Source organism: Bidens hawaiensis, unplaced genomic scaffold (assembly GCF_021521415.1).
Source record: "Bidens hawaiensis isolate Kalapana, Puna unplaced genomic scaffold, B.hawaiensis_p1.1 tig00006386_1, whole genome shotgun sequence".
In the NCBI taxonomy this organism is placed as follows: domain Eukaryota; kingdom Viridiplantae; phylum Streptophyta; class Magnoliopsida; order Asterales; family Asteraceae; genus Bidens; species Bidens hawaiensis.
Window position 1 is genome coordinate 88,602 of NW_027491428.1, and position 21,676 is coordinate 110,277.

The window sequence follows — 21,676 nt, forward strand, 5'->3', positions numbered from 1 at the left end:
CGAAAACGACACCGAAACCGAAACAAAAAACCAAAAAACATAAACAAAACCAAAAAACTGAACCAAAAAACCAAAACTAAACATATAGGAAACTGAACAAATGATATAAGTAACAACCTTTCTTGTTACATGTGATATAATCAATGCCAATCTCTGCCGGTGTTCGCGGGCTGGCATGTTCCACCTGACACAAACCCAACACGAACCTAAAAAATGTGACAGAAATATGTGCTCCAACACGACGCGAACTCGACGGTTGACATGAGCAAGATGTGTTTAAACCTCAATAAATTTAATTTTTTTCGCGTATTGATACTTAAACTGAACAAATGTATATAAAAAAATTCCAATATTGTTATAAAGTCATATGCCAGTTTTCTTGATGGTTTGGTTTGGTTTTATGTTATTTGATATCGGTAGTTATAGATATGTAGTTCCATTTTTAATTAGTTTCTTATTTTCTACTCCTAAGATATGTATCACTATTGATGCGCGTTGCATTTTTTTTATCCAAGGATTAAAAGTTTATCGAAAAGATCACCAACCTAAGGGCGCAACTTGCGTTTTTTTATCCAACTTTTTTAATCAATATTACATATAACAAACCGATCCCCTACTGATTGAATCTGTGTTGTGTCCCCGCCGCAACGCGCGGGCTCTTACCTAGTAGTTAATAGATAAGAAGCTCATTTTTTCAACATATGAATGCTTTCAAGTTTGTTTTTGTTTTTTTTTAATATTGTTTTTATATATTTTATCTATTGTTCTGCAAGAATAATATGATAAATAAGTGTTATTTGGTGATTAACAATATTTGTATTACAATCCTGAATCAATGTCATTAACACTAAATGCCTTAAAAAATGTGTCAAGCAAATATGACAAACAAAAAGAGACATTAAATGCCTAAATTTACGTGACACAAATGCTAAATGTCACTATAAATGTTGCCAAGAAAATATGACATACACAAGGTGCCATTAAAGATCTAAATTTTAGTAACACAAATACTAAATGCCACTAAAAGTGTATGCCAAGCAATTATATCATACGCAAAGTGCCATTAAAACCTAAATTTAGTGACACAAATGCTAAATGTCACTACAAGTGTGTGCCAAGTAAATGTGGCATACACAAAGTGTCATTAAAACCTAAAATAGTGACACAAAAATTAAATGCCATAAAAAACATGTGCCACTAAATGGCATTTTATTTGTAGTGACATATTTTATAACTTTACATGGACTTATTTCGTAACCTTGCATAAACTTATTTAATACGATCATTAGTGAGCAAGACATAAAATCTTTATATGAGCATGAGTTACACGAGGTCCTTAAGATCTTCGGATCAATGCATTCTATAATCATTAACTATGGGTTTAGCCGAGGAATATGTGGGTAGTACTATCGGGATTGATCCCCCGCTCATGGTTAGTCGCTCTAACCGACATGTTAATGGGAACATATATTCTATAATTCACACCGTGATGGCACGGTTATCGGGCATACATATGGATTTGGGTTTGATTATAGGCTCATTATCATATATTAATTTGTATTCTTAGCTAGTCTACAAAGGATTATCGATCTTGTTTAGGTTATCGTATATATCATATTGCATTGCATACACTCACTTGTATATAAAGGGCTTTTAAGTTCGTAAACGTAAACTTTTTGGACAACGTTTTAATCGGGAAAATGCACTCGTAACAAACAGAGTTTTCAACTTTATAAATAAGTTTCAATGTACGTTTTAATCACGAAGACATAAATAATTTTTGAAATACGTTTTATTTACATGAACATAAACAAGTTTTAAAGCACGTTTTGTCATGAAAACATAAGCTGCTGATAAGTGTTTTAATCATGAAAACATATATTTGAGAAATCATTTCTTGTTTTATACATTTTAAACAATTGAAACTCAACATTTTCAAAACAATGGGTTTAAACATGCATTTAAAACCTGTGAACTCACCAATATTATGTTGACTTTTAAGTATGTTTTTCAGGTTATTAAAATAAGGAAGAAATTTGTGGGCATATACAAGCATCGCATGTAGGATCACAACGTTAATCAATAGCTGTGATTATCCATGAACGTCGTGCGCCCGCGTTTCTGCTTTGGCGGGGTGTGACAGAATACCCGAACTCGAAGTAAAAAACGGATGTTGTATGTGGCGGTTGCTAGTTCGGAAAGGTTCATAAGCAACCGTTTGAGAACTCTAGCTATCGAGCTAAAGCCCTTCTCGAACTCGTTCATACCGATGTGTTCGGTCCGGTAAACCAACCAACGGTTAAAGGTATGATTTTTATGATATCATCTATTGACGACTATTCGAAATATTTTTGGGTATATTTAATGAAGGAGAAAGCCGAGGCATTGAACATTTCAAAGAATTTAAGTTGGAAGCTGAACAAGACTTAAAACAAAACATCTAGTGCCTCCTATTCGATAACGGAGGCGAGTATACTTCCAAACAATTTTCTTTGTTTTTGAAAGAAAATAAAGTTAGACATCAACTTACTTATTCAAATACTCCCGAGCAAAACGGGGTTTTGAAGAGAAAGAACCGAAACCTAACCGACATGATCAGAAGCATGATGCACAATAAGAATTTACCAGGGAGATTTTGGGCTGAGGCAATGAGTACCGTTGCGTTCGTAACTAACCGATTGCCACAAAAAGGAATGGGCTACGAGTCACCATACGAGAAGATGTTAAAAATCCGACCTAATGTTAGTTATTTTCGAGTCTTTTGATGCGTGTGTTACGTGTTCATCCCGGGGCATCTCAAACACAAGTTGGAGAAATAGGCAACGAGATGTATTTTTGTTGGTTATGATAACGAAAAGAAAGAGTGGCAATATTGTGAGCTGAGTACCGTGTGAATTTACGTGTCTCGGGACGTAATATTTGATGAAAATTCATCATGGTGGTCACCAAGTAAAGAATACTTACCCAACACACATGACCTACAAAAAGAGTATGATGAGTATGTTACAGTTCAGGTTCATAACAACGACCTAGAAGAGCAATCTGTACAAACAATTAACACCAAACCTGAATTTTTAGGAACACGAAACGGGCCACGTTCTAATCTATGGTGAACCGGGTCATTAGTTAGTCAAACAAACGGTCAAACCAGCACCTCAACTGAACTAGCTAATACGAAGGTGATGTATCGGCTGTCCAGAGGTCTGATTGAGTCAGAAAACAAAACCCGAGGTTTGTAAACATCATGTTACTTGTTAGTCGAGAAACTGAACTTGAACCTGAAACCATAGAACAGGCTCTATGGGATCCTAAGTGGATGGAAGCCATGAAGCAAGAGTTCGAAGCTTTAGTCAGTAACGAGACCTGGCATCTTGTTCCGAAGCTGGGTGATGTAAAACCGATTTTGTATAAGTGGGTTTTTAAAATTAAAAGACGGGCCGATGGTTCGATAGAAAGATATAAAGCTCGATTAGTGGCACGGGGTTTTTCACAGGAGTACGGGATCGATTATGAAGATACGTTTAGTCCAGTAGCTAAACTCGTCCCAGTTCGAGTAATTTTAGCTATTGTCGCGTGCAAAGGTTGGGATTTATGGCAAATGGATGTTAGTGATGCGTTTTTGTATGACGTTTGGATCGAGTAATATACATGGATTGGTCAGGAGGTTTTGTAAGTCAAAATTTTCCTAATTATGTTTGTCAATTAAATAAAGCAATTTATGGCTTAAACCATTTACTGCGGGCCTCGGTCGGTAAGATTGGTGAGTTTTTAGAACTCAACGGATTCGTTCCTACAATAGCCAATACCAGTGTGTTCATCTGAGCCGAAGGTGACAAAACCTATGTTGTCCTCATTTATGTAGACAACTTAATTATAACCAGTGATTTAGTCTACGTGGCGGAGCAGCTAAAGCCGAATCTGTGCACTCATTTTTTCATGAAAGACTTGGGAAAATTAAAGCACTTTTTGGGTCTTGAGCTCGAGTACGAGAATGATGGGTTTATACTTCACCAAAAATTGATATGTCGTTAATCATTTAGTGAAATTCGGTATGGAAAGTTGCAAACCGATTCGGGTACCCATGGAACCAAACGGGTCTCTTCGAGCCGAAGAAGGAAAAGAGTTAGAAGAAGTAACCATGTATAGGCAAATAGCTGGAAGTCTTATTTATTTGACCTTGACTCGACACATCATTGCATATGTCGTTGGTGTGCTTAGCAGATTCATTCAGGCTCCGAGAAAACCGCACCTTAAAGCTACTCGGTTAGTGTTGCGGTATGTGAAGTCGACTCTGAGTTATGGTGTTAAGATTAAGAGGGAGTTGAGTATGGAATTAATCGGGTTTTGCAATGCCGATTATGCTAAAGATCCGAACACGAGACGGTGTACTACCGGGTATATTTTATTGATTGGTTCAAGTGCTGTTACTTGATGCAGCAAAAGGCAGCCTACGGTGTCATTTTTGACTACCGAAGCAAAGTATCGGACTGCGACTATGGCTGCTCAAGAGTGCGTGTGGCTGGTTCGTTTTTTAAATGGGTTAATTCAAGGTAATAATGAGAAGGTAACCTTGTATGGGGATAACGTTTATTCAATATTGCTGGCTGAGAATCCCACGTTTCATGCCCGTACTAAACATATAGAAGTTCATTATCACTTTATTCGTGAGAAAGTGTTAAATGGAGAAATTGATTTTAAATAAGTTGACACGTTGGAGAAAGCTGCTGATATGTTCACAAAGAGTTTGCCAAAACAGAAGCTTGTGAAGTTTTGTACTCGCTTGGGAATGAAGGAAGCAAAAACCGAGAGGGAGTGTTAAGCGAGACGATATTTAGAGGGGGTTCGGTAAATCTCATGGGGTGGCTTGAAGGAGATTTTAAATAATAATTTGTTTATTATTTATTAATAATTTAGTCTTATTTTAGTTAAGTTAGTCTTATCCTAAATCTCATTTGTGTTAGTATCAAACTGTGTGTTTGAATACAAGTAGGGCTTGAATTAAGGTATTATATAAACCCTTGGTTTATATAGATTTATTAAGTTTTTTAGTTCGTCTCTTCTTAATAAAAAGATTTCGCTTCGTTAAAACATGTGCGTAGTGCAGCTCATTATTTTTCATTCATTATTATACTATATTAATTGATTTTGTTTGTCAAACCATAAACAAAGTTGCTTCTTATAGTTGTTGCAAAAAGAATATCAGTATTATTCTTTCTTATTCGTAGAGTATGGGAAGGAATAGGGTCAAGAAGTTAGATTTTGGTTTCGTGTTCCGCACATACAATCAAGATCAGTTCTTGATTGTGAGTCGGCTCCACTGACCGGGAGGCAACCCGACCTTTTATTTTATTTTGTTTTGTTTTTCTTTTTGCTTGTGTTTTGCAGTCATACTAAACCCTAAGTGTGGGGAAGTTCATGGTGGTATAGTCAAGATTCGGTGGAGCATATAGTGTAATATCAAAGTTCAAGGAGTTCGGTTTAAGTTTGCAACATTACTTATCAGCAGGACCTGTTTAACAAGAGAGATTCGAATCAGGTGCATGTGTCTCTTTCTTTTACTGTGGTTGTTAAAATTTTTAAGTTCCCATGTATCACAATCGAATTTTAAATGAAAAATTACATTGGGGACGATGTAACGTTTAAGTGTGGGGATGTGGAATTGGAGTTGAAAAGGTGAAAAATACCAAAAACGTCCGGAATTTAAAATTTTTACACACAATGAAAAATGATAGAAAAACTGGAACTGTTTGTCAAAAATATAATAAAATAATAATAATAAAAAAATAAAAAAAATCAAATAAAAATTTTAAAAATAATATAAGCAAATAAATAATAATAATAATAAAATAACAATAACACACTTAATATGGGATGTGTCGGTAGGCTTAGCCTTTAAGAATGAAAGGACGGTTTGGTTGTTGACTTAATTGAATCTTTAATTGCTTGATTTTAGTGGGAAACATCATCGGGTTTTGTTTGTTTAGCTAAGCCTGTGTAAGGACTGGGATGAAAGGTCGGCCATACTCAAGCCTTTTGTTAGAGTTGATCACCAAAAGAAATTTTTAAATATGAATAGACTATTGAACGATGCTTGGATAGGCTTAACGTTAGAGTATGCTAGATGGCTTGTGATATAAACATAAAGAAACATACTTCTAGTTTAAGTGGTTAACGCTTTATAGGTGTATGGTTTTATAACCTTAAATCCTGTACTGATGGGATGTTCTAGGGTTCGGAGACCATGGGTCTTTATGCGGTATATCATCTGGGTATTCATATCTCCTAAGTGGATTTATGAATATTAAAAAAGAGCTCAAAGAGCAAACCTGCAGTTTATCTGCCAAATATAGGTCATTAAACATGATCATTACGTGCTTTAAAGTACAATCACACTACTGACTTGATCATCCACGCCGTTAGTCATATGGGGTCCCCGTGCTCGCGTATCATTACCATTAAGAAGCGGACCACACGGGACACGTCATATGTAAGCCCTACAGATGAATTCGTGCATACTCACCTATGGAGAAGGACTTTAGGGTGTTTCTTGATAACGAGGGTATGCCATGTAGTGGGGACTATTTGCTAGATAGTTACCTAATTGCACCTTAATAATATCTAATGGCCATTCTTGTAGACTTTTATGCTTAAGTTTAGGTTGGACGATAATATCCTTGATTGTTTTAGCTATTACATATGGTTCAAAATTGTACACATGGTTGTGCATAGTTTTGATCATCTAACTCTAAGGTTTAAGTCAAGTTGGGGTGTTCTGGCTCGGTAAAACCATAATGAAGCATGGTAAGGCGGCTTCAAGGCTTTGAGGTGTGGGTCCCAATTAATCATATAAACTAATGAATTTGTCACACCTTATTTTCCCCGGTAAGTATTAGGGCATGGGCTTAAGTGGATAGCAATATTGGCAATCGCGGTTTTTGTGTTATCTGTGCTTAATAAAAATAATTTAAGTGTTTCATAAAGACGGTTTCTGGTTTTGATTCCATTTTACATCTTTTTCGGTGCGAAAAAGGCTAAGTGTGGGAATGTGATGTGTAGGTGAACTAATGTGTGTTAAGTGAGTTATGTTGTGTGTTTTGTTCGTTTATATGTCTTGGACACGATTACTTTGAGTGGTTTTATGTTCATAGGTTAGCAGAGCTTAAAGGAGAAAAATTGGCGCATATGAGATGAGGTGGAAATGAAGATTTTATTACATGGAATGATAGAGAATTTGAAGACGAAGACGTGGCCGAAAACGGTGCGTAAAACGGAGCTATAACGAAGAAGTTATGGGCAAAATAGTGCGGAGGGGCTGTTACCGTAAAGCAGTGACCGATTACCATAGGCTATGGTCCCATCGTAGCCTACATGGGGAGACCGTAGGCTACAGTGGCCTAGGCGGAAAAACGCGATTTTTTGGTATTTTCTTCCATATTTAAGCCCGGTTCAACCCTAGAACGATTATGCTTCATACCCTGGGCGATTTGGGGGCCATTCTCCACCATCTTAACAAATCATCCATGGTTTCATCCTTCCAATCCATAATCGAGCTAATCATGATGAAGAGGCAAGACTAAACCACTCGTGCCCACTTCAGATGCAGTTTTTGCATATGAACTGATTATTTTTATGAATATTACATGTATTGGGATTTAGTTTTGATTAATCTATTGTGTTTATTGAATCTATATGTTTATTGGAACTGATTAAACAGTTGTGTTTTTGGGACTTTTGTTTATCACCAATTATCTGGTTTGTGTTCATCAACATTTAGGATTAAGTTCTTATTGTCATTGAACCGTTTACCATTAATCATTGATAGATGCTTAGTTTTGTATTAATGAACTGGTAATTAGATAGACCGTGTTCAGTTGTGTCAATTCTTCGAATTAATTTCTGTGAATCATCATAACCAAACTATTGTGTCTAGTAATCATTTATCTATTCTAATAAACGAATTATGTCTATGTGATTCCCCAATTGGTATAAATTATTATCAATCAGTTCATTGCATTACCTGAACTTGAAGTGTAGTCACTGTTTTCTTAAATTGTTTTACAACCAAATTAATTTCCAAACCGCTTGACATCGTTTATCCGCCTAGTTTAATTAATTAGTGAACAATGAACTATAGTAGCACTTTCCACTGATTCCCTGTGGATTCGACACCTTACTTGGCCAAGCTAGTAAAAGTATTTTATAAATGTTTTTTATTGATCTTTCGACATCGATCATATCTCATAGCATATTTTGAGACAGATTAGGATGGTTGTCCGGATACCCTCATACTCATAGATGCAATTCTTGGTATTCTAAGCATCTGGCCATAATCTCTGGCTCCAGTGTTGAAGTTGGATACCAAGGAGTTGCCGATGATGTGTTTGAAACATGTTGGATACATAATTTAGTTCTTGATCGCATTCATTATCTACTCTAACAACATCATTGTTATATATCTATCAGTCATCAAACATGTACAACATCAATACACCAAATAGAGAGTAGCATTGATCACTTAGTTTGGGGAAAAGTGGTGATGGGTCAACTTGGTGTTTGCTCATGTTCCATCAACCTCCTAGTATGTGGAAAACACTTCAATATATTTTGAGTCCATTTAAACATGAGTTTGATCGATACGACACATTTCCTGAAAGAACTGAAAGGAGAAAACAAATTAAATACAATATTTATGCTTACATTCATTGTATAATTATATGACTCACAGAAATCTCTTTGGATAAAGAGAATATGATACAAGATATCTATCAAGATTAAACAAAGTAACAAAATAAGAACAATAAAAATAGATAAGAGATAGCTACCAAAGTGTGACCCAAGTTTACAACTTGAAATTAACTCTTTACACAATGAGGCTGACTTTGAAGCAATATATGATAACGGTGACCATAATTTAAAGTCGTTGGAACTTGAAGTGACAAGCCATTAAAGATAAAACAAGAAAAATATATGGATCTAAGGTTTCAAGCTTTGATTTTTCCAATATTCATCTTCCCACATTTCAACTTGTTTTATCGCGCTTGTTCTGTTGTCTATGATAGCTTTAATTGTCGAGGGATCGTATGGAGGAGGCATAGTACATGGGACCGCATCTGTAGGGTATCGCACAAGTGATTCCTCCATGAACTTCCTCCAGTTTCCATCTGCAAAGCATGCCATTGACTCGGAACATAGCTCAATTGCATCTGGAGGGATGGTAGGTTTGAACTTCAAAAGCTTAGCATATTCGGTCAGTAAATGTAACATGTAGTCATAAACGTAGTCCATATTCATGTCCTCGTGAATGAACCGGCTTGACGCCTCACCAATCTCTTGAGCCTAGTGGGTTCATGTAGTTAAGGCACCATTGAAACAAAATAAATGCTCCTGGTTGTAAATAAACATAATATGTACTAAAAGAGTAATAGACACCCAAATATATAATGTTCTTATAAAGACAAAACTACCCTTTACAAAGTTTTTGTTGAAGTAGTAGATTTTAGAAAATGATTTATATAAGTAGTAGATTTTATTTTAGTTTCGTAAAAATGGTGGGTTAGTAATAGATAACAGAGAATTCGACTTTTTACGACCAAATTTTGTCAGTCGCTAATTCGTAAAAGAAACCAGATTTTGTTAGTCGCAAATTCGTAATAGTTTTTGTGCAAAATAGCAGCGAACGTTTTACCTTGGAAGTGTGATTGTTGCCCCATTCCACCGCAAATTTAAGTGATTTACACATGTCAGTGGACCGAATAGGCCAGAAATGCTCGAGTGGTGCCATTCCTCTTGCAAAGAAAGTGAAGTAATGCGGGGTGATATATAACGTAGGCGAATCGCAGGCCAGTATGTATTTCTCACTTACAGACCATGACCAACCTTCTATGTATATTTTATACCTGCTCGTTCATGAGTAAGTTTATCAAATATTAATATCCTGCAACATTCAACAATGTATATATGTCTGTCTACCTGTAAGTACATTGATCTTCAATATTCGAGTTCTTGTATCCGTGCTCTGATTCATTAATCCAATCCTGTTTCATATGACCATCAAGTATTAAACTTAAAAAATGTGATTGAAGACCATAAGATTATAACGAGTAAATTAAGGTTAGCTAGGCCCTTGATTAACTTAAGAAAAAACCCATTTAGTTCAAGGATCCAACTAGTGAACACCACATGCTCGTCTAATCTCCCATCATCACCCGAAACTAAATGATGGAGGCATGTTAACATTACACTTACTTGAAATATACAAGTACCTGGTTAAACAAACGAGCATTCCAGTCAATATTATGAGTACTGTTGGTATTAACATTGCACTTGATAAGGTCAGCCCTAATAGGGGAGACATGAGGGTTACCCCTCCAATAAGCAAAGGGTACTCTGTCCTTCCATTTTACTCGCTTGTTACCTTCTTTAATATCCTTCAATGTCACTTCCCACGGCTTTTGATTTGTCTCTGGCCTATCACATGCAATACAATAAATATAAACCAACCATCATTTGGCTGTTTCTTGTATGATTTGGATTTCATATATATATATATATATATATATATATATATATATATATAGGGTTAGGTTAAAATAAAAACTCACTTGAATTGTGAAAACTTTAGAAACTCATTCTCAACCACATATTTTTAATTAAAGATTAAATCTTGTTGTCCACAATTAAAGTTAATAAAAAATATTAACATAAATATAATTTTTTCTCTCTCCTAAAAACATATAAAATTAGTATAAAAATGTTAAAAAATAGCAAAACAAATTTTTTTTAATTGTTTCGATGTTTTGTATTAAATGTTACAACATATATTACATGTAACAAAAAAAAACGATGTTACATAGGGTTTTCGTGAGTTTTCACAACTCAAATGGGTTTTCATTCTATACTTTGCCTATATATATATATATATATATATATGTGTATTTATTTTTTATGAGTCAAATGGGCTAATGAGTCACATGAGAATCACCTAAGTTAGATCATAACATTAACTAGTAATTTTTGAATGTTTGATGGTGTTTTCTCACTTTTCTAACGGCATTTTCATATCACTTCATCTAAAAATTTTATTTCTTTCAACTTTACCTTTTAGTATAAAATGAATTTCATACGTGATTATGTGAGCACATAAAGTGTCACCACTTAAATTAAAGAGTTAATTAAAATGATAGTCCTTGTGGTTTGTGAAAAGTAGCAAACTTGGATATTAAGTAAAAAATAACGGGATTTGCGTGTAAGTTTTAAATTTGTAATGAGTAAAGTATTAACGCTAACAAAAGTTAAGTTTTCTGTTAAGTTCTAGTAAAATTACTAAAATATCCTTAAGTATTATAAAACAAAAGGCAGAAAATTTAAATCATGTATTAAGTATTATAAAAAAAAATTTAAAAGCCATATATTAAAATCCCCTTTCGTCTTTATTCGTCGTCAGTCAAAAAAAATAGAAAATTTAATTGATATATTATCATTTGCGTGCTTCTTGATTGAAATGATTTCATATGTGCATCTTTATGATTCAAATGGGCTAATGTATCACATTAGAATCACCTAAGTTAGATCATAACATTAACGTTATCAAGTTTGATGGTGTTTTCTTACTTACAATAGTTGATCACATCATTTGAAAATTTTAGCACCATTTAATATAAAATGAATTTCATATATATTTCTATATGAGCGCCTAAAGCGTTACCACTTAAAAAAGTGTAAAAACTAAAAAGTGAATTCATGGGTATAAAGTAACTATTTTCATGTATAAATCATGTACCTCTTAAGAACAAAGAAGAGAAAGAGAGAAACAGTTTACACTTAAACGCATCAATTGATGATTTGTCACTTGAATTTATGATTATAAAAACTCAAGAGCTCGATTTATAAATTATATGTTTTTAGGAATGCAATAGATCGAATTAAAAGTCTATAAGTAATAAAGATAATAGTTAGTTACCATCCCCACAAAAACCAATCAGGTGAGACGATATCTAAGCTCCATGGATCAGAGCAGTACTTAAACAGCGGAGGAGGCCCAGGATTAGGCCTCCTCTTGAAATACTGGTTTATGTTGTACACTGGTCGATCATCGCAATCAAACATAAGCTTGAGATCAGGAATCCTTCCGGGGTACAACCTTAGCAACTGCTGAAATCCCCATAATGTAAATAGGTCTCGAGTTTGAATTGATTTTCTAAAGGTTTCAACATATGCTTTTCCTTCATGAATTATTAGCCTGAAATGTGCACTTCGTTTCGCTACCTCCAACATCTCTCTTGTGATCCCTGCTGGTTTCCAATGTCGTAGATCTTCGTGGATCCAACGAAAGTAATCAGGACATGTGTAGACCGATGAACGGTTTATATTTTTGTGTGTTGTTGGGAAGTTTTTGGGACATGATAGTGTTTGATTCCATGACAAACATTCAAGAGGGAACTCATAGACCTCTTTTGTTTTAAATTTCAAAATGGGTTGATCTGCAAACATATACTAAATGCACAATAAAGAAATACTAGTTAGACTTTAACATAAAAACAGACAAGATCTTTAATATTGCATAATTATGTTTGAAGTTTAGATTTGTGGTATTAGAATTTCACACCACAATCATCTATGCACATACTGTCTGGCATCTAATCCCACGGCATTTCAAATGGTGGTAAAAGGTTGGACGCTCATATTGACCAAAAATTTTCAAAGACCATCTATTGTCATAATGGCTATTCAGATATTGTTCAAAAACAACAGTTATGGCCGATAATTTTTAAATTTTGACTTTTTTAGTCAAAATGGTCATCCGATTTATATTTCAACGGCCATTTAAGGTGTGAAATCAAATGGGGTGGTGTAGCTATAACATCACCCTTTCACATCTGCAACAACGATCGGAAGAAAAGGACCACACAGTACACATGCATCATCTTACAAGTGAACATACAATAATTCAATAATTCATAAAGAGAGTTATGGGGTTTAACGGTGACTTACGAGGCATAACCTGCACACAATCATCAAGAACATGCAAATGGAAACAAAGCTTGCAACTAGAATCAACAACGATGCTAAGGCATTATTATGATGTCCGAGCGATGGCTTAGACCTAAGCCGGTTTACGTTCTTACATTTATCTTTATACAAATCTTTCATATTTGTAAGTAAGTTTCTGAATATATTCTCACTCACTCTATATATATGCACAATGTATCGTGTTTGAGGCCATCAATTTACATGTGAAAGCAAGCATGGCCTAGCTTGGGCCTAATGGTGGGGGGTGGGGGGCGTGGGGGATAACTTTCAAGTATATGCATATATGGATAAAAATGTGACCAAAACATTGATATCTCATGAGATCTTATACTTGCACCACATGCATTAGGACTTATACCTTGCACTAAAATGTGTACTAAAGAGATTTCAATTTCAAAGCTATGTACAAATATCATGTGCAGCCTAATGAGGAAACGGTTAAAGATTGTACATCAAACCAATAAAATTACTTTTTGTCTATTTTTTTTTTCTTTTTATACGCAAAAGTTCAAAACCATTAAAAACTCTAACATGACATCTCAGCTAATTGTAGCTAACGTAAATTGCAATATTCAAAAATAAATAACTAAAAAGTTACATGGTTTAAGCTCTTGACATCTTATACTCACATTACAACTATTTATTAACATATTTATGATGGGTTTCTTTCTGAAGGTGGTCTGTAGTACTCTTGTACCCAAGGAATTGAGATGATCTTAAGGGTCAGTGGCATGCCAGTGGTCCATATTAGTCGTTAAGAAAAAATACACTGTTAAGAGTTTTTATTATTTATATATATATAGGCTTAAGTTCATGAGATAAATGATGTTACTGTGAGAAATGAATATGGACCACTAGTTTTATTTTATGTTTTAAATGTTTAAAAATAAATGAAAAAAATGTAAATGCAACAATAAATACATACTCACTTTTCAATTAATACAACTAATACTACCATAATAAATCTCTCTATTTTCAATTAATACAACTAATATAACCATAATAAATCCTTTTTAATTAATAAATATCAAAACATAATATATTTTTTTTTCAATTGATATACTTAGAAAAATTATTGTTATAAATAATAATAATAAAAATATCATACAAATGTGTTCATTAAATATAAACCATAAATATCCAACATACACAAAATTATATAACCTACACTTGTTTTGAGAAATAAAAACGTACAACATACAAAAAAGTATCAACTTACATATGTAATTCGACATCAACAATTATATAAACTAGACAAAGATACACATATCTTATACATGAGTAGGTTATATGTTTTTCGTGTGTAGGTAATATGTTTTCTTATTCTTAGAACAAGTGTAAGTTATATATTTTTGTGTAGGTTGCATATTTTTTATTGACATTTAATGCTAACATATGTAAGATAGTTTTTTGTGGTTTTCGTATGTAGGTTATACGTTTTCGTGTGCGTGTGTAGTTTATTGATGCTGAATTTTGTGTGTCGGTTATATGTTTTTCGTGTGTAGGTTATATGTTTTCTTATTCTTAGAACAAGTGTAGGTTATATGTTTTTGTGTAGGTTGTACACTTGTTTGTTGATAATTAATGCAAACACTTGTAAGATAGTTTTTTGTACTATTCATCACAATGTAAATACGTGTTGATGGATATTAATATATTGAGTTGGAAGAAATTAGTTTTAGATAAAAAGAATGTTAATGTATGAATAAATTGTACCTGTGTATGATGAAAATTCAAGAGAGAAAAAAATAAATTATAAAAATAAATGAATTCTTATTATTTTCCAATTAAAATAATTTGATTAGTTATATTAATTAAATAGATAACTATTATATTTATTAGTTATATTAATTGAATAGAGAGCATGAATTAATAATTTCCTCATTTATCTTTAAGCATTTACAACCTAAAATAAAATTAGTGGCCCATATTCATTTCTCACAGTAATTTTATTTCTCTCCTGAACCATCCCCTATATATATATATATATATATATATATATATATAGGAAGAGGATCAAGAGAAAACTCGTCTTTAGAGAGAAAACTTAAAAACTCCTAATGAATTATTTTTAATTAAAAATACAAAAATATCTTCAAAATTCTGTTTTAGCTATTATTCTTATATTTTCTTATATTTCACTCGAAAAAATAAAAATAAATAAAAAAAACCGTTGTAATGCACATACGTATTACTGTGCGATACCGTTGTATTGCACATGTGTATTACTATGTATTTTTGAGTTTAATAGTGTTTTATTGCATATGTGTATTGTATATGTGTAGTAGTGTTGTATTATATGGAAAAAAAATAATAATAAAATAAAAGTCGATGTGGTGCACATGTGCGTTAATGTTGTATTACACATACGTACTAATGTGTATTCGATGTGTGTATTAGTCTTATATTGCATATATACAATAGTGTGTATCAAATATATGCAATAGTATTGTATTCTATGCAATACAAACACTTTTGCATATATGCAATGCACACTATTACACATGCGCACTATACCGACAAGTTTTTTTTTTTTTTGAACGAATAACAACATATAAGAATAATGGAAAAAAAAGAAACTTCAAAAAAAATTTTAAAAAATAGTTAAAAATAGTTTTTTAAAAGTTTTTAAGTTTTCTCTTTAAGAGAAGTTTTCACTAGATCCCACCCCTATATATATATATATTATATAAGTTCTAAAATTATATGTTATAATTATTAATGAATGCATTATAATGCATATTTTTAATTAAGTTTATCTTTATGTTATAAATAACATATGCTTTTGAGATGTCTTTTTTCTTGGTTGGTGTTATAAGGTTTGAATATACTTTTGTCGTAGTTGTAACTTCTATGACCGGTCACTGTGGGCGTTAAAGGGGTTATATGGGGACGATTTGGGGGAGTGGACACCACTAGGGGCGAGTTTGGGGGGTGGGGAGGTGTGTTGTGAGGAAGGGGCGACATAGGAAGGATTTGAGTGGCCATCTTTTTTCAACGGGGTTATATAAATTAATTTAATTAATCTATTTAGGGTCTTACTAGGAATTTTCTTTTAAATATGCATGTTAGTGTAAAGATTTGGTGTCCGCAGCTGTTCGAATAGGATAGGGGTAGTTTAGTCTTTATATATAATGTAAAATGGCTCATTCGCTAAGCATGTTTAGCGAATGAGGTCCATTCGCTAAAGACGAGGCTTATTCGTTAAGTTAGGAGCTCATTCGTTACTACAGTGTAACGAATGATGGCTCACTCGTTAATGTATTACTCATCCGTTAAGAAGGTTAGCGAATGAGAGGCCATTCAATATGGAAGACCTCATTCGTTAGTATTGTTAACAAATGAGAGGGCTCATTCTTTACTATAGTGTGGCGAATGAGACCTGCCTATAAATAGGCCTTCCATAGTGAAATGCATAAAGATCCGTGCCTAATTTATCCTCATGTAATGTTACCATGCCGGATTTGCTCCAGACCTCCATTAATGTATCTTCATTATAATGTATTGATCATTAATTTATTGACACGGATTAACGTATTGGTATTGTGACTTAGATTCCTGGCTCTACGTTCATATTATAACGTATTCACAAGTGGTATCAGAGCAGGAGTTGCTCGTGATACGCTTTCATATTCATTCATGTTCTTCATGTTTAAAGTATAAGTTGATCAAAATTGGAGGGATTCAGTGGATAATCAATGGAATTGTTGATGAATTCTTGTTCATAATGCAAATCCGAAGCTTCGTAAAGTATTTTGATGATTAATTATGATGTTTTGATGAAATCCACCATGGAAGGAGCTTGAATTTGCAGATTCCGACGAGAAAACCGTTTTTCCGACCACCGTAACTGGATTTTCTAGCGAAATGCGATTTTTCGGCTACAGTAACCGCTATAACGGCTCATTCGTTAATTTAAACTCATTCATTAACGGAGTTTTAACGAATGAGCTCATCCGTTAATGGTTTAACGAATGTGTGCTTCATTCGTTATGTGCTTATTCGTCATGGACTCATTCGTTATCAATACTCATTCGTTAGAGGAGTTAACGAATGTGGATTTGACATATGTAGTCATTTGTTTTATGGGGTTTAACGAATGAGACCCATGCTTTCAAGGTGTAACGAATGTGGATGGATGTGGACGAATGAGACACTGTTCTAGCGAATGAGAACAGGGTTTAACGTATGAGGAAAAGAAAGAAAAAAAATAGTATTTACGGAAAATTTTCTTAAACAAAATTTTTCTGGGATATTCCGAATATATGGCACACTCTTCTTAAAAATTTTGGTGATATATTTTCCAGCCGACTTTTCATGCATATCGATGGGCCGAGGGGGAGTATCCGATTAAGTTAAAAAGGAGTTTATTGAAGATTTCCGAAGATTTGTTCAAGACCTTGCTGAATTTATCAAGAAAAGGGGGAGATAAAAATTTCTGAGAGTTTATTCGATTGGTATCCTCCTACGTTTGCAAGGGTTTCTTGAAAATTACTACAATTAGGGTGGTAATTTGTGATTGCAAAGCTACGTTTGACTGAGTTCAAGACTGCAGTTGTTCTTCGATTGCTGATTGATTTGTTCGAGATTGAAACCTATCTATGTGGGATACGAGTGTCTGTCCGTTTACTTCTTTCTAAAGGACTTTGATCCTGACTATGTTGGCTACGAGTATTCGACGGATTACTTCTGTTGAAGAGGACAATTCTTAAATGGGTTGATCTTGTTGAGGAATATACGGGTCTTGTTATTGGAATGAAGAATTTGATCGTCCGGGATTGATTAACGAAGGTTGTAACTCTGAATAATATGCCCAAAAGAGTAACGCATCCAAGCAAATGTGATGTCGAAGAGCTCAAAGAATGATATTTTGGGATAGACGTTATCGAGAGAGCGAAGACCGAAGTGAAATATGTTGAATGATCGTGTTGTTCATGAAGATGTGTGACGAGGTCAAATGTAAAGATATTTTTGTTTTACCAGTGCTGACGGATAGCTGATGACTTGCTGCTAATTGCTCAAAGATTGATCCATATCATATGCCAATTGAATGATCGGAATGATCACCTGGAGATGCTTATTTGAGGGGGAGATCTGATATGAGAAGCTACAAGTTGTTGGTTTGCTTACAAGACTTAGTGTTTTGTCCGTCTGCATAAGCCCGAGAATCATTAGCCAGGGAGAGTTAAAGTATTACGGCTGATGATCTGCAGTTAAATTATTCATAGTTAAAGTATTCATTGTTAAAGTATTCGTCGTTAACGTATTCAACATCAACACATTCGTCGCTAAAGTATTTGGCAGTAACATATTTGAGGCTAAAGTACTGGAAGCTAAAGTATTGGAAAGCATTCGACAGCTATGGAAAAGGGGGAGTCTCTTAGTGCACAGATTTGGTGTCCGCGGCTATTCGAATAGGATAGGGGTAGTTTAGTCTTTATATTTAATGTAAAATGGCTCATTCGGTAAGCATGTTTAGTAAATGAGGTCCATTCGTTAAAGACTAGGCTCATTCGTTAAGTTAGGAGCCCATTCGTTACTACAGTGTAACGAATGATGGCTCACTCGTTAATGTAATGTTACCATGCCGGATTTGCTCCAGACCTCCATTAATGTATCTTCATTATAATGTATTGATCATTAATGTATTGACACAGATTAACGTACCGGTATTGCGACTTAGATTCCTGGCTCTATGTTCGTATTATAACATATTCACAATGCAGTTGGTTCATGGTGAGTGGGGGTGAGCTTTTAAGTTTGCTTATTTGCTTTTTGAAAAACAAAGGCCGCTTTTGAAAAACTTCAATTTGAAGCTTTTGAAGAAACTTTGCAAAATACCTTTTTACTTTTCAAAAAAGAAATAAACAATTTTTAGAAGTTAACCCAAACACCCCTAAATAAGCATGCGATTTTTGAGAAATTAATAATACAATTCTTCCTTAAGTTATCAGTACAAGACTTTAAGATAAAACATAGACTACGAAAAAAGGAAAATAATAACCCTGAGTACTCAATTTTAACTATTTCTTTGATCCAAGTATTGCAAAACTAGCGGTCGGTTGGATAATATGCCAAACATATGATGTGCAAAAAGTTCAGGTCAAAATAGTCCAAAAAAACTATTGATTTGGTCTCGGTCAAAACGAATTCCAACCAAATGGATCGATGTTGAAATTAGTCTTCTTAAGAACAAAGAGAAATACCAAAATGTTATCACTCAATATATTGTTTATGGAAGCTAGTGGTGGTGGCGTCATGGTGGCGTTGGTGATGGTCTAGATGTAGAGTGGTGGCATTGACGACAAGGAGGTGCTAGAAGTAGCAATTGAGGAGGCAGATGGTGGCCTCGTCTCATTGGTCCTTGTGGTGACGGTAGGGATGGCCATGGGTTGAATTTGGAACATGTTTAGCTATGTCCAAACAAATACCCGGTTATTAAAGTCCATTCCAAACCCCATCCTAAAGTTTTCATGTACTTACCAATCGGGTATCGGGTAAACCCTCTGGTTTCGGGTATACGAGTTAGTTTATTAAAAATACTCGTTGGACATACTCGACTCAAAACCCATCGGGACTCAAAACCCTTCGGGTATCTATCGGGTTTTAACAAAATATAACTTGTCAATTACATTGGGTAGGCGTGACATTCGTCAATTTCTGAACCTGAAACCAGGCCCGTTATGAATTTTCGGTGTAATCCGAATTGCCTTTTATCATTCATTACAATCTAAACGGTGACCTAGTTCATTAACATTTATTAAAGTTTATAAAGCTTGGTAAAGTTAAAATGCAAAGAGAGACAAAATGAGAAATGTAAGAAGAACATGTGGTCATACAAAAAACCCCTAAAAAATTCAAAAATAATAAGAAGAAAATCATAACTTAATATATAAATAAAAAAATTGAAAAAACAAAATGTTTCCCCCGTTGATGCTAGATTGTCGCTATCTAGTCAAAAACAGGTAAATCAGTGTCCTAATCACCTAAGCAAGCTAGGGTAAGCAGAGTGTCAAACCACGAGGAGTATGTGGCCAGTGTAAAGTGAAATCGATTCCTAACAATATGAAGTGAACTATATCAAAGTGTTGATCACACTAGCAAACAATTTGTGTTTTATAATAAACGAACAATTAATCAAGTATTCAATCAATTAAACAAAGCAAATCACACCCGGGAATTCAAGTAAGCAAACTAACAGCAAACTCATGCAACTTAACAGGTAAACTATCTTGTGTCAACTACAGACTGACTAACCGGTTAAACCTTAGGCATCCACGCTCGCTAACACACGGCGCTGGTTATCAAACGATCCCTACCAATGTGACTCAACTAAGGGCAAACGTATGCTTTCTCACAATTAACAGGTCAAAACAATCCTACGAGCAATTATTATAGCAACTGACAAACTAATCGTTCTGATCGACAAAAACCTAAACCGACTGAATGTACGGACATACTAAACATCAATACTCATAGATTAACATCAAGATAATTACAATTAGTTGTTCTAGTACATGAGATATAAACTGAAAGATTACAAACTATACATCCCGGGTATGACTCGAAGGGTCTAGCCGCGTCTCGGCATCTCTCGGTCTTCGATTATGATGTTATGGAACATGTATGAGGCCTTGAGATGATTGGGAATGATGGTAGGCTGCTCTCCTTCTCTAAAAATGCTCTGGAAACTGAATGATAGTGTCTAAGGTCGTCCAAAATGAAATATAAAACAAACCCTAATTTTCACGATTGGGGGACTAGCGCGATGGTCTTCTCCCCTTGTCCATCGCGCTACGCGATGGACCAAAAGTCAACGCTCATCAATATTTAAATGGGCATCGCGTAGCGCGATGCCCTGTCTTCCACACCCATCGAGTTACGCGATGGGTGGCTTCACTCAGCATATCCAAAAATGTGTCTCGGTTCGCGTGCTGAACATGGGTCTTCATCCCGTGCTCGTGCAGGTCCAAATTAAGCGCGTTAAGTACCTTTGATCTGAAACACAATAAACACGTATGAAGTACCAAAGTTCCTAAACTAAGTGAATAAAACAACTAATTTAACAAGCTAAAATATGTACAAATAAACCAAACATCACACGTCATTCCCGTTCCCAACAAAAAAACGATAAAAAGACACAATGCCGAAAATGAACAAACAACACAATGATAAACGAAAAAAGTCACAATAGTCTGCAAATATAACACAATGCCGAATAAAATATGGCACAATGTTGAGTAATATAACACAATATCAAGAAAAAAATATACAATGTCAAGAAAAAAATACATAATCAATAACGAAAATAAATACAAAACATAATGACAACGATGGGGTCTTCAAGAGATGATTTTGATATGATGTCTGATGAAGGAGATGAGTTAGAAGAGGGAGAAATCAAAGAAGTTGGTGAGAAGATTGTGATTGATGATACCTTGGAAGAAGGTGAAATTGCAAAGGAGGGGGTAGAGCATGTTATACCGACTCCTATTCATGAACAGATTTGGATTAACAACGATGGGGTTGAGTCAGTGGATATGAACAGGTTTTGCAAACTTGATGAGGAAGAAAGTGTTGAGTCTAAATGGGAAGAACAACCTAGATGGAAAGAGGGTATGCTGAATGGTTTGTGAAGAGAAAAAAA

At 34.4% G+C, this 21,676-nt stretch overlaps 2 protein-coding genes and 1 pseudogene across 2 annotated transcripts; 2 read left to right on the forward strand and 1 right to left on the reverse strand.

The window, feature by feature from the left end:
- Positions 1 to 3,244: 3,244 nt before the first annotated feature.
- On the forward strand, positions 3,245 to 3,643 carry LOC143632225 (putative mitochondrial protein AtMg00820 pseudogene; annotated as a pseudogene).
- A 438-nt stretch (positions 3,644 to 4,081) lies between these two features.
- LOC143632226 (secreted RxLR effector protein 161-like) lies at positions 4,082 to 5,450 on the forward strand. Its single transcript, XM_077100792.1, has 3 exons — positions 4,082 to 4,395; positions 4,438 to 4,550; positions 5,386 to 5,450. Exons 1-3 carry the CDS (start codon positions 4,082 to 4,084, stop codon positions 5,448 to 5,450), a joined length of 492 nt encoding a protein of 163 aa, XP_076956907.1.
- Positions 5,451 to 8,973: 3,523 nt separating this feature from the next.
- Positions 8,974 to 13,149, reverse strand: LOC143632202 (uncharacterized). Its single transcript, XM_077100775.1, has 6 exons — positions 12,991 to 13,149; positions 11,960 to 12,492; positions 10,263 to 10,467; positions 9,970 to 10,034; positions 9,686 to 9,896; positions 8,974 to 9,336 (listed from the first exon to the last, which is right to left on the reverse strand). Exons 1-6 carry the CDS (start codon positions 13,147 to 13,149, stop codon positions 8,974 to 8,976), a joined length of 1,536 nt encoding a protein of 511 aa, XP_076956890.1.
- Positions 13,150 to 21,676: the final 8,527 nt, after the last annotated feature.

Coding starts and splice junctions, on each gene's coding strand:
- LOC143632202 (XM_077100775.1), bottom strand. CDS start 13,149: ATGAAAGATTTGTATAAAGATAAATGTAAGAACGTAAACCGGCTTAGG. Junction 12,493..12,990: donor TTGTGTGCAGGTTATGCCTC/GTAAGTCACCGT, acceptor TTGTGCATTTAG/TATATGTTTGCAGATCAACC. Junction 10,035..10,262: donor ATGCTCGTTTGTTTAACCAG/GTACTTGTATAT, acceptor CATATGAAACAG/GATTGGATTAATGAATCAGA.
- LOC143632226 (XM_077100792.1), top strand. CDS start 4,082: ATGGAACCAAACGGGTCTCTTCGAGCCGAAGAAGGAAAAGAGTTAGAA. Junction 4,396..4,437: donor ACGAGACGGTGTACTACCGG/GTATATTTTATT, acceptor TACTTGATGCAG/CAAAAGGCAGCCTACGGTGT. Junction 4,551..5,385: donor TTTAAATGGGTTAATTCAAG/GTAATAATGAGA, acceptor TGTGTTTTGCAG/TCATACTAAACCCTAAGTGT.